This window comes from Convolutriloba macropyga, chromosome 4 (genome assembly GCF_964194025.1).
Source record: "Convolutriloba macropyga chromosome 4, txConMacr16.3, whole genome shotgun sequence".
Classification (NCBI taxonomy): Eukaryota; Metazoa; Xenacoelomorpha; order Acoela; family Convolutidae; genus Convolutriloba; species Convolutriloba macropyga.
This window is the reverse complement of record NC_134471.1, coordinates 55,191,530-55,207,804: the sequence shown is the minus strand read 5'-3', so window position 1 is coordinate 55,207,804 and position 16,275 is coordinate 55,191,530. Positions and strand designations below refer to the sequence as shown.

The window sequence follows — 16,275 nt, the reverse complement described above, 5'->3', positions numbered from 1 at the left end:
TGGCGAAAACCGCGTAACGCTATGGTTGCTCATTACTAAGGGCACGGTTTAGTTTGAGATTAAATTTGACAGGTCAATGTAAGGTTTCGCGCTAATTTTCACAAAATTGGATCAGTTGAATCCAGTTTCCAGTTGAAACTCGGCGCACGGTTTCAAGCCGGATTATGAGAAAAATGATCGTGTTCTCAAACTTTGATAAGGATTCAAAACGTTCGCTACTATGCTCAAAAAGTTAAGGAACGGGCCTGTAGTTTCACGAAAAAGACAGAGGAAGGGCCACAGGCCCCAATGAAGGTATTTTTCTTTGGGTGTGAAGAAAGTCCAAAAGCCGAAAAACTTCGTAGAATCAATGAAGAGTTGAATGTTGTTGTAATAAGTTTATCGCCAGAGATTTCATTTTTAGGATTAGGATTCGCCTTGCTAGGCTTACTGAGATTGTACACTTGGCTCGGCAACGTTTGACAACAAACCGAACGCGTCAACAGCTGCTTTGGTGCTGGTTTTAGGAACTCTGTTCCCTTTTCAGAAAAATTGAAGTTGAGAAACTTTACTCATTTATCCTTCTTCAGATTTCTGAATTCAGCACACAGCAACTTAAGTTGCTCAAAGTAGCTTCTGAGATCACTACTGAGTTGATTAAAAGCACATTATCAATTATACAGTTTATTGATAAAGTTTCCACAACAACGAAACTGTTAATGTAATTCTAAGATAAACCCAGGAAAGAAATGCTGGCAGCAAAAATCAACACCTAATCTTATGAGCACCTACCATTAAAGGAGTCTTCCGTAAATTTCCATTAACGGCACTGGCTTTCATGTACGGCAAGTACTCAATTATGACTAAAAAATAATTCACGACTAAATCATCTTTACAATATAGCGACGAGCACGATCACCGTAAATTTGACACGAAAGTAAATAATCTCTACTTTTAGAACATTTCAGACTCCAACAACTTAATTGCTAAAATAGATAAATATCAAAAATTCAAGGGGTCTCTGACACCGCATAGAAAGCTCGGCTCCCAAAGCACGTGTTTTGCAATTCGATGCCTTTAAATCCATAAATCGTTGGGAAAACATCAAAAAATATTTTTGTTTACGTATCGCTTTTCGCTCTCTAGATATTCGAAGTCAGCTGAGCTCAACAATGCCTTAAATTGCACCAATAGACAACAGTTAGAAACATATACACGACCAATAATAATTGATTGAAGTAAAATGTTCAACACCGACAAATTCAGCGTGTTTAGCAGAAGACCAGAGATGTCTCCTACCAGAAACACAACCGGCAGAATAGCTGCAAAAGAATAGACTTGAGTGCCGTATAAAAGAGATAGATCCAGATACAGATATAAGTTGAAAAGTTTATCGACGCCGCTCAAAAAGCTATGTAAAGAATATTTAGCGATAAAAAACTTAAGCTTGTTAAAATTCATTGCGCAGAAGCCTTTTCAGTAGGGACCTTTATTACACATATGAGTTACTTTAACCTTAAACTATTTCGAATTAAATTTAAGTTTTAAAGTGCAAAAGTTATTTCATTGAGTGAGTTAAGTCACGTATAATCAAAATGCAATCAAGCAAATGAGCTAAAAACGTTGGCTAAAGTGAGTGAGAAATGACATCACGCGCGCAAATGCCGTCAGTGAGCGAATGAAATCATTCAGCAAAAAAACGAATTCTTCAGCTTTGTTGTGTGAGCAAATGTAAAACGAAACATCAGACGAAGAGCAACAGACGACAAAACAAAAAAAAAACAAAACAGGACAACCCTGAAATATAATCCAAAGAATTTAACGAAGAACGAACTACTGTACCTGACCAGCAGATCAATTGAAAAATGCCAGCCAAGAAGAATAACAATTTCAAAAGATGAGAAACTAAAACGATCAAACAAAGTGTCAAGCCCCTATTTCGTGCATCATAGCTAGTTAATGTTTTTCTTTAAATATCCATATAAATTGCTGTAAATAATTTTTTCACAGTGCTGATTGTATTAAATGGCTCATTGTAATAAGTGTATTATACTAATTTAAAAAAAGGCAAATTTAGTCCGTATTTCAATCTAGGCCTGTAACATCTAATTTGTTTTTGTTAAGTAAAAACAACCGCAGATTGATAGATTACTGTTAAACATATTACGTACCCAAGAGCCTCAGTATTTACCTTTTAAATTCGATGAAGATCAATTTGTATAATTGGTAAATATAGTGAAGAGAAGTTGTTTACTCGGTGAAGTCATTATGCTGATAAAATAGGAGCTAATACGAAAATTGTACATGTACTCAGTTATTAACGTACAAGAGCCGGAAAAAGCCCCATTTGGAAATCAGTAATTATTTGCGAAGGACCAATACAGCTCGAGGTAAACTACTGCGGAATCAACGATCACAAGAACACGGGAGAACCAGCCTGACAACCACTTGATATCTTAGTATGGAAATACTGATAAAACACGCAAACTTTTTATTGTCTCTCTCGAAATATTTTTTAAAAATTTTGGATAAAACAATTACAGATTGATGGGAAATCTTTATTCAATTCCCAAAATTATAACAGACTCTGAGGGAAGCTAAATATAGCGGTGCGAAGCTCTTAAAACAAGGCAATCAGTGGACAGCTCAATTAAAGGCTATTAATAGCTAATTGTATTGAAACGATATCCAATAAATCGCACTATGAAACAACCATAATAAGTCTTTGTAAAATGGCAATAACTCTAGTTAATTATTACTGATATTAACACCCAAAACACTAAGATAATAACTCTAAAAGTTAGTGCGTAAAACCAAGTGAACAAAAATATAATCACTGCGAAAAGTCTGGAACCTTTTGCCCTGAAGAAAAAAAGGAAATAATCATTAACTTACGCCAAGAAAGATTTATTTGTAGATAAAGCTACAAAATCGAGAAATGACAAATACTTAAAAAAATTGAAAAAAGCAAAAATTAAAAAAAAAATGTTGCTTACTTTTGCAATATCAAAAAGATGGAAACCCCTTTTTCTCTCTGGAAACGATCCCTTAACTCTTCTGCAAGTCTTAAAAAGTTTTGATCGGTCCTAAAGATCTATAAAATTAGAAAATGACAAAAAATCAAAAAAATTTATTAAACAATTGCAAATTTTGATACGATGTGGATAAAATTTGAGAAATTAGTTTCTTCAGAATCATTTTACTGTCTACAGAGGCTATCCAGTAACGTTACTTAAAGCCGTCAAAACTTCATTGACTCATAGGAATCAACAAAGTAAAAGGAGAAAAATTTTCAGAAAATGTGAACTAATTAAATTTTGTCAAAAAATTGCAAAAATTGGTTAAATTAAAAGGCTGAAAACCATTAGATTACCACTAACAACTAAGCAATAAAATATATCGAAACTCAGAAGAACTTGCCTGCGCACTGAGGCAAGAAAAACTGAACAGAAGACAAATATTTTCAAAACACTTGAAATAAAGGAAATTTTTAACAAAAACTGCCAAAATTCGTTATTGAAATTTGGAAAAAACACATATACGCAGTTTACTGCATATGGCAATGTAAAAAATTCCGTTGCCATATGGAGTAATCTTTTACTTAACCTAAGAGAGCTTTAATAGCCTCTGATGCTGCAAAAAGTAAAAAAAAAAGACGAAAATTTCGGAAAAACAGTATATATTTTGGTGATATTGTTGTTGATATGGACTCTCAGTCAGGTGACTGACGGGCTTCTCTCCCTTTCCGTGTTCATTAAAAAATTGCACTCGTGTTCCTGCACCTGTTACAACCACAGACGATTTGCCAGCTGCAGCTATTTGTTTCTTAAAACTTTTCTTCGACAAATTTTCACATGATCTTCAAAATTCGTTTCTTTAGACCAATCATTTTCGTGAAATCTATTTGCTTTTCAAGTCTGTTGACTGTCCGGGCCATTCTTAACATAAATTCGTTTCTCGCTTTTTCAGTTCTAGTTTTCAATGTCTTAAACAGTTCGTGAGCTCTTGCACTTTTTGTTTACCTCTCAGGAAGATTAGGTTCCCTAACTTCCTCGGATGTCAGTTTTCTTAGTAGTAAAAGGTCATTCAATTGCAGATACACAGGAAGAAGCAGATGATTTAACAGTTTAAATTGAATTTCGTAGCTGGTTTGGACTCCAGCTATCCAATTTACGCACCTTTTTTAAATTTTTTGATTACAGTTAATTCTGTTTTTGTGGGCGCAACGCATTGAAGGCCGTAGACTAGTACTGGAACAATTACTGACTTGTAGAGACCGAGTTTCGCAATTGTTGCAATTTTCGGGGAAATATTGCGCTTAAGGAGATAGAGAACAATATTTGCTTTTTTAACTCGGTGCTCAAGGTGCTTTACAGAAGACAGGCTTTCGTGTATATGAATCCCCAAGTCTTTCACTACTTCACTGTTGCTCAGCATTTCATTCCGGAGATAAAAAATTTGTTTAGCCCATTTAAAACAGATCGTGCACCTTTCCATTGCTAAGCCCATTTTGTTTTCAGTTACCCAGTTGCTTATTGCATCTAAGTCAGCTTGTTTTTGATCATGCCCTTTGTTACTACATAAAAGATTCAAATCTTCAGGAAAAATATAGGGTAACCGAATCGTACCAAGTCAGCGAGGTCATTAATAAAAATACCGAACAGCAGAGGGCCCAGCAAGGAGCCCTGCGGCACTCCACTAGTTACATCTAGGGTTTATGAGCTAACATTATCGACTCCTACAAACTGTTTTCTGTTTTTCAGGTTGTCATCTAAAACTTGAATTAGACAGCCGCCAACGCCCATTTCGGCAAATTTCTTTTTTAGAATTTTACGGCGAGATACCTTATCAAACGCTTTTTATCAAGGCTTTCAAATATTCTCTGCAGGAAGGCAAGCATATTCGTCAGTTCAGATCTCATTACGAAACCGTATTGATATTTCGTTAATAATTTGACAAAGTGCTCATAGAGGGCATAGTATACACGTTTTTCGAATGTTTTACTTATTATGTTCAACAGAGAAACTGGTCTGTAAATTTCAACGGATCTGTCGCCTTTCTCGAAAATCGGAGAAACTGCTGCAATTTTCCAACTATTAGGTATTTTTCTTAGACGCTTTACGTTTTTAAAAATTTTGATCAGGCATTTGACTATTTCGTTACAAGTTTTCTGGTAGAACACTGGTGGTAAGCCGTCTGCAACTCGAGCTTTTATAGGATCTATGACCAGAAGAATATTTCGCAGAGATATTTTGATACACTAAAATTTGTCAACTCTGGCTTTTCAGGTTCAATTTCTTTAATATCGAATAAAACAATGAGTGAAAAGACGGATTGGAAGAACTCACTCAGCATATTGACCTTGTCAGAGACTTTCATGCTTGTTTTGGATTTAAGTCTGCACAAGTACTGTTTGCACAAGTAGTTTTGGGAGACTGCATGATTTGTTCAAGCTTTTCAAGTGCTTAAAAACCATTTGTGTATCTCTAGTCGCATAAGATCTTCTTGATAAAGAAGTCTGTCTGTCTCCACAGCTTAAGTCACGACAGTTCTAAAAGTCCCTATATGTCTTTTGCGGTAGCTCGCGGGCTTTGTACCAAGTAGTTGCTGTTGGTTTTGTAGACTTTTCATAAGATTAGAAGTGCTAGCCGTTATTCACGGTGGGAGACTCTGACGATGTCGTGTTCTACGAGGTACGTTAAGGTCTATTAAGTCTTCAAATTGCTGGTATAATTCTTCACTCATTTGATAAACATTTGTATGGCACATAAGATTAAAAGGTTTGGTTCCCATCATTGTGCACATTTCATCAAAATCTGCATTTACTAAGCTTCTAAAAGTCTCAAGAGATGTATTATTTTCAGTATGCACAACCTCAACTGTCAGTCTAATTGGAGTATGATCAGAACAGTTGTAAATTTTCTCAACAGCTTCAATTTTTTTGTGCATGAACGTGACAGTTTTTATACACAGCAACATCGAGTATGTTTTCCGAGCAGGTCGGAAAATCTATGGCTAGCATTAGGAGGTAGCGTTCTATCAGATATAGTACCTCTTGTTCTTCACTGTCTTTTTTCCAATTAGCCGGAGAGAAATTTAGGTAACCGCATATTAAAAAAGGAATGTTTTAGGGAATAACTTAAAAAGCTTGCAAAAAGTGTCAGAGTTATATCTGTAGATACTGTTCGCTGAAGGGTTATAAAAAGCAAAAACAATGATTTAGCTGTTATCAATTTTCAGTTTAACTGCAACACAGGAGTCAGATACGTCTTTTGCATACTTTTCGGCTTGTAGACAATTTTTAACAGCTGTCAAAGAACCCCCATGAGTATTTTTTATTTCCATCAAGAGGCCTATCTTCTCGGTAGATATCATAGTCTTGCAAAAGCAGCTCAGAAGAAGAAATATTTTCATCTAAACATCTTTCACAGAGACATTAAAAATTTCAGATGGAATTTCATTTGGTAGCTTGGTTCTTCTCTCAAAGTCTACCAGGCTTCGAGTGTTTAGCTGTAGTATGCTGATGAATCCCAGTCAAAATCGCCTGATTAGGCCAAGAACGTCCTCTGGCATGTCAGGGGTACCTTGACTCCATCATTGAACAGTTCAAGATTTCTCATTTTGATTTTTTCTCTAGGCACCCCCTAATTTAGTAGTTGTCTACGCTTCTGAAGGACTAAATTTTCTCTCAGGGGATTGTCTTTTGTAAGAGCTGGCTGGAATACGCCTCTTCGGGAAAGACTTTCCCTCTTTTTCTAGCTCTAGCAAACACCATGCATACTTCATGTTCAGATTGTAAAGTTACCAGGAGGGTTCTTGGTATAGCTATCGTTTTTGAATTTTTCTAATCTTTTGAATTCTTTGACGGTCGCATTTACCCCAAGTTCACCCAATATCATGTTTACTTCATCAGCAGTTGGGACAAGATTTTCTTCCTTTGACTTAATAAGGTCTTCTTTGACCCCTTGCAATCTAAAGCTTTTTGCGATGTTGTAATCAGACTTTCCATGATCTGTTTGCCTCTCAGTTATGGATTTTTTGGGTTGGGATTAGAAGCTGTAGCCGAAGCGTACGTTTTCTCTGCATTTTCACAAGTGCTATTGAGCGCATCATTCGCTTTTTGATCTACTATTTCTTTGAGTTTTTCCTCAAGCTTTTGAAGTAAGTTCCTCTCCTACCTTACTATTTTCGCTAACTGTTTGTGCTCTGCAGCGTATGAAGTTATCACGCTCGCTTTTATCAACACACGCGTTACAAAGAAGCATGCAGTTAACACCTAGCTCTCGAAGACCAGTGATTGCAGTTTGTGACAGAAGTGTGCATTCAGTAGTCATGTGTAAAAGCGTGTTACAGGAGACGCATTGGAATGGCTTTTCGTTTGCTGATATTTGCTTTTTGCAAGACTTACAAAGCTTACCCATATTCAACTATCAACAGCCTAGTCCGGAGGCGACCTAAAGGTGGTGCCTTTGAACAAAGCGAACAGTTAAGATTTGAACTTAGTTGCAGTATCAGTTGGCAAGCCTAGAGACACCTTTTCTTACTGAAACTAAAGGGTAAGGAGAGTTACCTCACGAAGCAGGAGAAGATGGCGATGATGATGAACAAGGCGGACGATTCCAGCCACAACAGGGGCAGTAAGTGTGGAAGCCTTTGCACTTTTATTTGTCGAGGCTGCCTTTCTTGTTGAGCTGTTTGCTGTACCGCTTGTACAGCACCTTTGTTCAGATAAGTTCTATATTCTCGGCATTACTTCTTACCACTAATGTAGTTCGCTACACTTCTGAATTTCCATGGAACTTTTGGCTCCACTCCAGGAGCTCTCTTTGCCAAAGCCTCCAAGATGTCTTTAGCTTTCTTTGTGTGTTCCTGGTTTTCGTCTCGTTCTGAGATACCAAGCAGAAAAAACTCCTTCGTTCTGGGGGCTAGGAAGTTGGCTAGGGAATGGAGTTCCTGTGCTACTTGACTAGGGGGCTTGTAGGAGGGAACACAACCAGAGATAAGCTCGTTACCTCCTATGAAGAGGATGATGATCTCGTACTGCTGTTCGTTGTGGATGAAGTTGTAGGCGTCGCTTATGCTCCCACCCGGGAGCGACAGGATGCTGAGGTTGCCTGCAACTAGTTCTCTAGCTTGAGATTCAGCAATCAGAAGGAACTTTGTTTCTTCTGGTTTGTAGATGTGGTATCGTTTCCTCTGGTCAGTCATCGAAGTTTGTCACCATAGCCATCATTATCGTTACCAATATGAAACAATGCTGCTTATAAACTATTAATCAATTGCAGATCTATTTACTCTGTGTGCAGTACCAAAAAATAAAACTGTTAAAATGACCGTAAGAAGTAATTATGTCATGGAAAAGACCTTTACCATCTTTTACAAGAGTCAATTCAAGACTAATCCAACAAAAAAGCTCAAAAAAAGTCAAAAAAATAGAAAAATTGCACAATTTTGGGCTCAAAAACTCCTAAAACTGACCTTTTAATATTGAATTAAGGCCTTCCCAGCAGCTGCAATACTCTAAGCACTTGATGGACTACTAACCTCAGCTTTGGGTCTCTAATGAAACACAATGCCCACTGGGCCTTACCTGTTTATACCGTTTTGAACGATCAGAGTCATTGAAAAATGTGTCAAAACGTAAAAAAACAGAGCCCCAATACGTTTCAATTCATGGATTGTAAAAGCCAAGAGCAGCGGAATATAGCTCCACTGAGCTTACAACTTCGCAGCGATACTAAAAGCTATTCTCCAGGAAAGAAAATCAAATACTCAGTACCACGAAGAAAAACCAGCAATTTCAAAGATTCATGCAAAAAAGCATAGCATGATACAAGTAAACAAATGTCAAATCAATCAGTTCGGATTTCAGTTTACGTTTCTCATAAGATTACTGTAAATATGTAATGTTAAGATTCCTGTTTTAATTGCTATTGTTTTAACGTCATTCTGCGTAACCTCAAATTGAATATCGGCCAATACCCTCAACACGACAAGCATACTATATTCAAAAAACTCGTGCAACTGGTTTCACGCTTTATCTGCCATATACTTTGCTGTATCAGCTGACATCGAATGCTTGGACACCAGGTGCGCCTTGAAGGTGTCCTTTCGGCTAAATTCGCATCCACAAACTTCACACTTGTACATAAACCCTGAATGCCTGGCCTGAAAATGTCGTTTCGCAACAGTGACCCTTGCAAAGGACATGTGGCAAATTGGACATATTGGCCGACCATCAGGCATTGTTCCAAACTGAGGGATAACGCTTCCCACCTGAGCACTTGATAGAGAAGTAGCTGCCTGCGTTTTCACAGGTGAACCTTTTACAGCAACCTTAAATTGATACCTCAATTGAAATAACAAATTTTGGATCTATCCCACCCCCTTTTCCCACTCCCACTTGACATTGATAAGGCATAGAAGGGAAATTCGACGAGAAATGGTGAAGAATCTACTATTTCAGTACTCGTGCAATTATCCGCCATTTTGGGGATTAATCGATATATAAGTCATAAATACCACACGAATATACGGAAACAAGCGACTGTCCCGTCAATTTCCCATCGTACTTTTACATTGACTAAAATTTTAGATCAGAACGAACTCAATACTACCTTTTTGGGACTGCTAATTACTACAGGCACGGCTTTTCGCTTCAAGATTGGCTTCATATCCTGATTCAAAGTTGACGTAGGGATGAGTTGACCGAATTTATGGCTCATTGTAACCGTGCCAACTGAATCATCAGGTCGATTACCAGTAAGGTAGAATGTCAAAGACTCAGACATAGATGCCAAAAGCGCTGGAAGATTTTCCAGTGAAACTGAAACTTCAATCGCATCCATTTAAAAACCCTGAAAGTGCGATGGGCAATTTATGCAAGAAAGAACAGCGCTCCCGAGAACATGGTCATAAAAAAGATTAAAAAGTAGAAGCAGCCAGTTTTCAAATTGGAATACTTGAGGAAAACATTATTTTGGCTGTTGCTCAAGCACTTACTGACAGCCTTTGAATAATTGGAGTGGTATGACCATATCCTATATTGCCCAAGGCGATATGTAATTTAACTGTTTGAAACTTCAATTTTCTGTAGGAGTTTGAGTTTTTTTAGGAGTAAATAAAAAATTGTTTATTTACTCCAGATTTATCACCGAACTTCAAGAACGGGAAACTTAAAACTTCTGCCATTTTTCGTAAACAGCTCAAATTGAATGTTCTACGCTCGAAAAGTTTTTCCAAAAGATAAACGCAAGTTTGAGATTTAGATATTTTTTGTCAACAGCCGATAAAAGATGTGACATTTCTACCTGAAAAATTTTCCAAATGTTTTAATTGTTATTTTTTATTTTAAAAAATTACAAGAACTTTAAAACACCTTCTCGCATAATGAGAAATTTATCAGGCTACTTGTGAGTTGTACGCATTGAGCCAAGTTGAGCTTCATGAGCTTTTTAAACAGATCTATAAGTTTGAAAATAAGAGGCAAGTGAACTTTTTGAAAGCATACAAAACATTAATTCACTCATTTTCAAGTCCTCAATCAGAAATAGCCGCAATATCTTCGTAGATCTGCAGTCTCAAAAAGATACTAACGAAGATACTAGCTATTGCGGCTATTTCTTCAATCAGAAATAGCCCCAATAGCTTCGTAGATCTGCAGTCTCAGAAAGATACTAATTAATCGATAATATTTCGATAACGAATCTGTTTAATTTATTCCTGCTTCTACTAGCTGCTCTCAAATAACCTTCAATTAGAGTGACACACACTCACTTGACTTAACTCTTTGAAGTGAAGAGTGAGGAAGTCACTTTTGAGAGTGAGGCAAGTCGCGCATGACCAAACCTTTAATCAGGCGAATCGACAAGAACTCGCTCCCATAAGTGTGAAAAAGGGCTTCACTCACGCAACTCAGTTCAAATTGCATGAACAAAAGGCAGATTTGAAGTGGTTGTGACGTCATATGGTGATAACAAAAAAATCTTGACGACGAAATAAAAAACATAGCAGGAAATACAATCCACGACAGAGCAAGTCGTGAAATACAACTCAGAGAATTGAATTAGCTTATGACCTGACAATTATTTCCACCACATGAGAAGGCTAATAAGAACTGTTAGATTCGGTAATATTGAGACTAAGCAAAGAGTCCTCAAGAACAACAAAAACAATCAAGACTCAAAAAACACTTTAATTTATCGAAAAGACAGGGTCAAAATAAAAAACTGATATCTATGGACTCCAGCAACAAATTATTTTCCAAAATTTGTCATTAGCAATCTATAATTAAATGTCAATGAAACCTGTCACTAATGATTTTCAATGATACGACAAAAAAGTCACAAATTGTTGCAAAAAAAACTTGCTAAAATTTTTTGAAGGCAAATAATTTTACAGTCAAAGAAAGCAATAGCTACCGACCGATAAAATTACTTCGGGTAACTAAATTGTCATTGGCAACAAGTGAGACTTGTCATTGTTGAGTTTGAGGGGTAAGGCAGCAATACGTACAAAAACTAACAAAAATAAAATGTTCAGTAATACTTTTTAAAATGGGACAGCGTATAAGTCAAAGAAAACAATAGCTAAAATTCTCTAAAATTTCTTACAAAACAATTGGTGTCAAAGTCATAGAAAGCATCAACTTTGACCAGAAACAATTAAATCGACAAAAATAAATCCTATTAGCAGTCCATGAGTCTGGTCTTTAATGAGAATAAACAAGAGGAAAACAAAAAATACAAAAAGTACAACAAAAACTCAAAAATTAAGTCAAAATTTAAAGGAAAATAAAAGTAGTGTCATCTTAAAAAAAAATTAAGTTGTTAACTATAAACATTATTTAGGTTCGTTTGCGCGTTATTATAAAACCAATCAGACCTGTTATTAATGAAACTAAGTGATAAGACAACAGAAAAGATTTTAAAAAGTGGACAAAATCAAATAGTCACATATAATTTACGACAGAAAATGTCAAAGTCATGAAAGTTTTACCTGCCTCATGATGAAGTCAAGAAATTGCAAATGGGCACAATTAGAACACATATGTATCAAACTGAAAGCACTCAAAGAAAAGAAACACTGAAAACAGAAGTCAAACTGACGCACGCGAAAAAAATTCCCTCTCAAAAACCGAAAAATTGTTCAAACACCAATTTTTGACTCCATTTTAAAAGTAGCTTGAAAAAATAAAGCCTCAAACATGCTCTTATGTTTGCTCACCTTGCTACTTCAGCGTGACTAAAATCACCGCTTTAATTTGACTTCTCACTGACGTGAAAAAGTCGAAAAAAGCTTGAAGAGATCTTTTAAAAAAGACAGCACACCAATACAATCCAAATATTTTGGATTGTAAAAAATTTGGATTGCAGAAAACCAAAATAAGGCCGATAATAGCTTCAGCTACGCTGTGTGGCTGGCTATAAAAAAAAACAAAATTAAATGAGTTCGATTTCCGATTCAAAAAAGAAAAAATTAAAAAATCTTGTCAGTCAAACTAAGCGTCAACTAATTACTTCGAACTTTCAGAGCTTTCCGAATATCTTTGCCAATTTTGAGTATACATTCAAAAATTTACAACAGAAAACGAACGGCTACGGTTGTACTATTACCATTCGACTTCATTAACATTGATACTGAAAACTTGATAAAAACATTTTATTTAACTTTTTTTAAGGTTCAATGAAAAGTTCCAAAGAGCAACATATTTTGGCAATTCAGAAAAACTTGTTAAAATATTGTTAATTTCAGAATTTTTAATAAAAATTATTAGATAACGTTGAGGAGTAATCTTCAAGGTCAACATGACATAAGACAGGTGTCTTGCAATTTTCTAGTGCAATATAATCAATTGCTATAACAAAATCAGAACAAGTTTACTATTCTGATAGCTTGGTGACCTTGAGAGACGAACTGAACCTGTACCTGTGATTACCCTGGACTTGATTTTAGGACTCTAAAGGGACTTTAGGACTTCAACTCAACATATTTTTGTCTCCTTGAAAATAACACAAAATTTGTCTACAGGTTTAGGAATGTATTTAGTTTTTTGAGTTCATGTATATCCTAAATGTCATGGAAAAATAGGTGTTAAAATCCTGGCAATTGTACACTTTCCTGTGATCTATAAACCATGTTATAAACCATAATTGCCTAATATATTTTGACAAACAAATCATATTTTCTTGTTTGCAAGATGTAAACGTTAATTGTGCGAATACCACATGCTATATATGACCACAGATTATTACTCACGGCACTGCTGGATGTAAGATTATCATTTTTAACATAAAGATTATCATTTTTGCCACGTAAAAAATACAAAACAATGCTGCAATTGTTATAAAAACAACTAAAATTATTATCATATCGTTACGTTGAATGTTGCTATTGCAAGATTATTTGTCATCACATTCGGCTTTCACTAATGTGCACTAAATCGGGTTAAGGAATGATTTCATTCGTTGAAATAAAGTTGGTTTTTGTGAGAAACCTGGAATACAGTCGAAACAATTGTTTTCGTTTGAACCAATAAACTGAAAATCGAACCAACAGTAGAAATATATTATTTACTCTAGAAGAATTTATCAGCAATCGTTACAGTTACAACTGTGCCCAATTTTTTCCCGTTGAGCATAAACTCTTTTGATCTAACAAAAACGAGAATGGCTCTGAACTTCTGACCCCTTTAACAAACCTACGGTCGAGGCAATTCATGTCTTTCTCAACTTGAAGCCACTTTTTTTGGAATAATAACTAAGTCACACGCGACGAAAAAAAGAACTCAAAAAATAGTCTAAAATTTAAATTGTTGACAACAGAATGCAAAACTAAAATATACAATTCGTCAAATTTAAAAATTTAGACAAAAGTAAGATCATATAAAAGGTAACTGGCTAACAAACTTAAAAGGAGTTCAATTCGATTATTCAACTTTTGACAGTTCTAAATCTAACAACTATTTGAAATACAGCTTCACGCTTTATCTGCCATGAATTTTGCTGTGTCCGTTGACATTGAATGCTTTGACATCAGATGAGCCTTGAACTTATCCTTTCGACCAATTTCAGCTCCGCATATCTCACACTTGAACACAATGCCCGAGTGTTTTGCTTGAAAATGGCGCTTGGCGACGGCCATTACCGCAAACGTCATGTGGCATATCGGACAAATTGGTCGACCATCAGGCATTGTTCCAAATTGAGGAATTACACTTCCTAAATGGTTGCTAGATGGAGAGCTAGACGCAAGTGTCCTTGGAGGAGAACCCTGCCAATCAACATTAAAATCAAAAGCATATTTTAAAGAGGCTTTATAGCTACACAAAACTTCCCAAAACAATCGCTTATCTTCTCTGCCTTACAATAGTAAACATCTATGTTCACGGCCAGCTGTGCTCAAACAGCTACGTCATAAAAGTATAAGTAAAATAGATTTTAATATAGCACAAAAGGATAAACCGACAAATTTTGCAACAAAACGATGAATAATTAAATCTCTATGAAATAAAACTATAAACGGCAGTTTTTAGCAGACTTGATTGTCGTCACAAGATCCTTCCGTTGAAGCATGTTGAAAAACACAGTAACAGAATAAGGCTCTGATTCAACAGAGTTGAGAGTCTTACCTTTTTAGGACCGCTATTTTGTACAGGCGACGTCGCTTTTCTCTTCAAAGTTGGTTTGACATCCGGAACTGGAGGATACACAGGAAGGCGCTGATCGTATAAAGGGTTCATTGTAACCAGTCCGATTGAATCGTTATACTGGCTGCTAGTGAGGTAGAGAGTCAAAGACTCAGATATAGACGTCAAAAGAGGTGGAAGAGGTTCCAGCGAAAACGATACTTCAACCATATCCATTTCGAAACTTTAAAAAATGTAAGCAGGTTTTCGCCTTCAGGTGTATGAAACAAGACAAATAAAAAGAGAACATCGAACGGATTCCAATACTAATGATTTAAATTCGCATGATTACACTACGCTTCTATTATACAATGTTTTGGATGTTTCAGATGACCTTGCAACGTCAAGAAATATGACTAATTCAATAACCGCCAACTTAGAACTAGGAAATTTGGCTCTTTGGTCCAAGGAAATCAAGACAAAACGGCAATAAAAAAGCAACTAAACCAATAGATCCAAGTTGACTAGAATAATGTTTTAGTTAGTGTATATACTGATAAAGAAATCTAGTGTTCTAGATAAAGAAATACAATTTAAACTAGAATAAGTTTTACTTAGGTGAAATTCATAACGATATAAATCGAACTTTAAATAGCGTTGTGCAATTAGTTCTGAAATCGTTTTAGACCATTGTCACGCCCCTATTTCGTTCCTTATAGTTACGTGATGATTTTCCTTTAAATATCCATAAATAAGTGCTATAATTTAGTTCATATTCAGTTAGTTTCAAGGCCATATATAGCCAGTATTTCCATCTAGGCCTGTAAACCCTAATTTGTTTATGTTTATGAAAAACAACCGCAGATTGACAGTTTTACTAGCAAACACTTCAAGTGCCTAAAAGCCTCAATATTTACTTTTTTGAGTGAGTTCTTGATGATAAATTCACATAATCAGTAAATAACTTCATGAGAGATTATGTACTTGGTGAAGTAATTATTCTGATGAAGTAGGTGCTAATACGGAATTGTATATGCACTGAACAAACACCAAGAGACGTACAAAAGCCGGAAATTGCCCAACTTGTAAATCAGTAAATATTTGCGAAGGACCAATACAACTGAAGGCACAGTCCTGCGGAACCCACTATCAGCAGAACACCGGAGAGCCAGCCTGACAATCAGTTACACTTAAACTTGATAAAACTTGAGAAACTTCTTGTTAAAATTATTAAACAATTCTTGCTAAAATAATTAAAGATTGAACTGGAAATTCTCTTGAAAAACCTCCAAGTTTGATAAACTAAGTTACAGAAGAAATAGCGACTAACTTAACACTAAAATGCAAGGCAAACTAGTGGATATATCACGCATCTGAACCGCTCAATAAAAGGATATTGCTAGCTAATTTTATTCAAATTATATCCGCTAAAAATCGCACTGTGAAACACCAAAATAAGTCCTTGTAAAATGCCAATTATTCAAGTTAATTACTTCTGATATAAACCTCAATAACACCACGAGGAACACTACAAAAATCAGTGCGTAACATGGTGACAGGAGTTATTAACTGTTTCCCAGTTTAACGAACCGAAATTCTGAATAATTCTTTGATAAATTTGACATTTTTTTTCTCCTTTTGACACTTTCTTTATCTTCTTCTACTTCATT

The 16,275-nt window shown here is 35.8% G+C and overlaps 2 protein-coding genes across 3 annotated transcripts in view; both read right to left on the bottom strand.

Annotated features, from left to right (window-relative positions):
* Positions 1 to 16,275, bottom strand: part of LOC142337764 (dynactin subunit 4-like) — a 618,078-nt gene that overhangs the window by 233,504 nt on the left and 368,299 nt on the right. The window lies entirely within an intron of this gene.
* Positions 8,811 to 9,832, bottom strand: LOC142338524 (uncharacterized). Its single transcript, XM_075388308.1, has 2 exons — positions 9,597 to 9,832; positions 8,811 to 9,315 (listed from the first exon to the last, which is right to left on the bottom strand). Exons 1-2 carry the CDS (start codon positions 9,825 to 9,827, stop codon positions 9,010 to 9,012), a joined length of 537 nt encoding a protein of 178 aa, XP_075244423.1. The 5' UTR covers positions 9,828 to 9,832; the 3' UTR covers positions 8,811 to 9,009.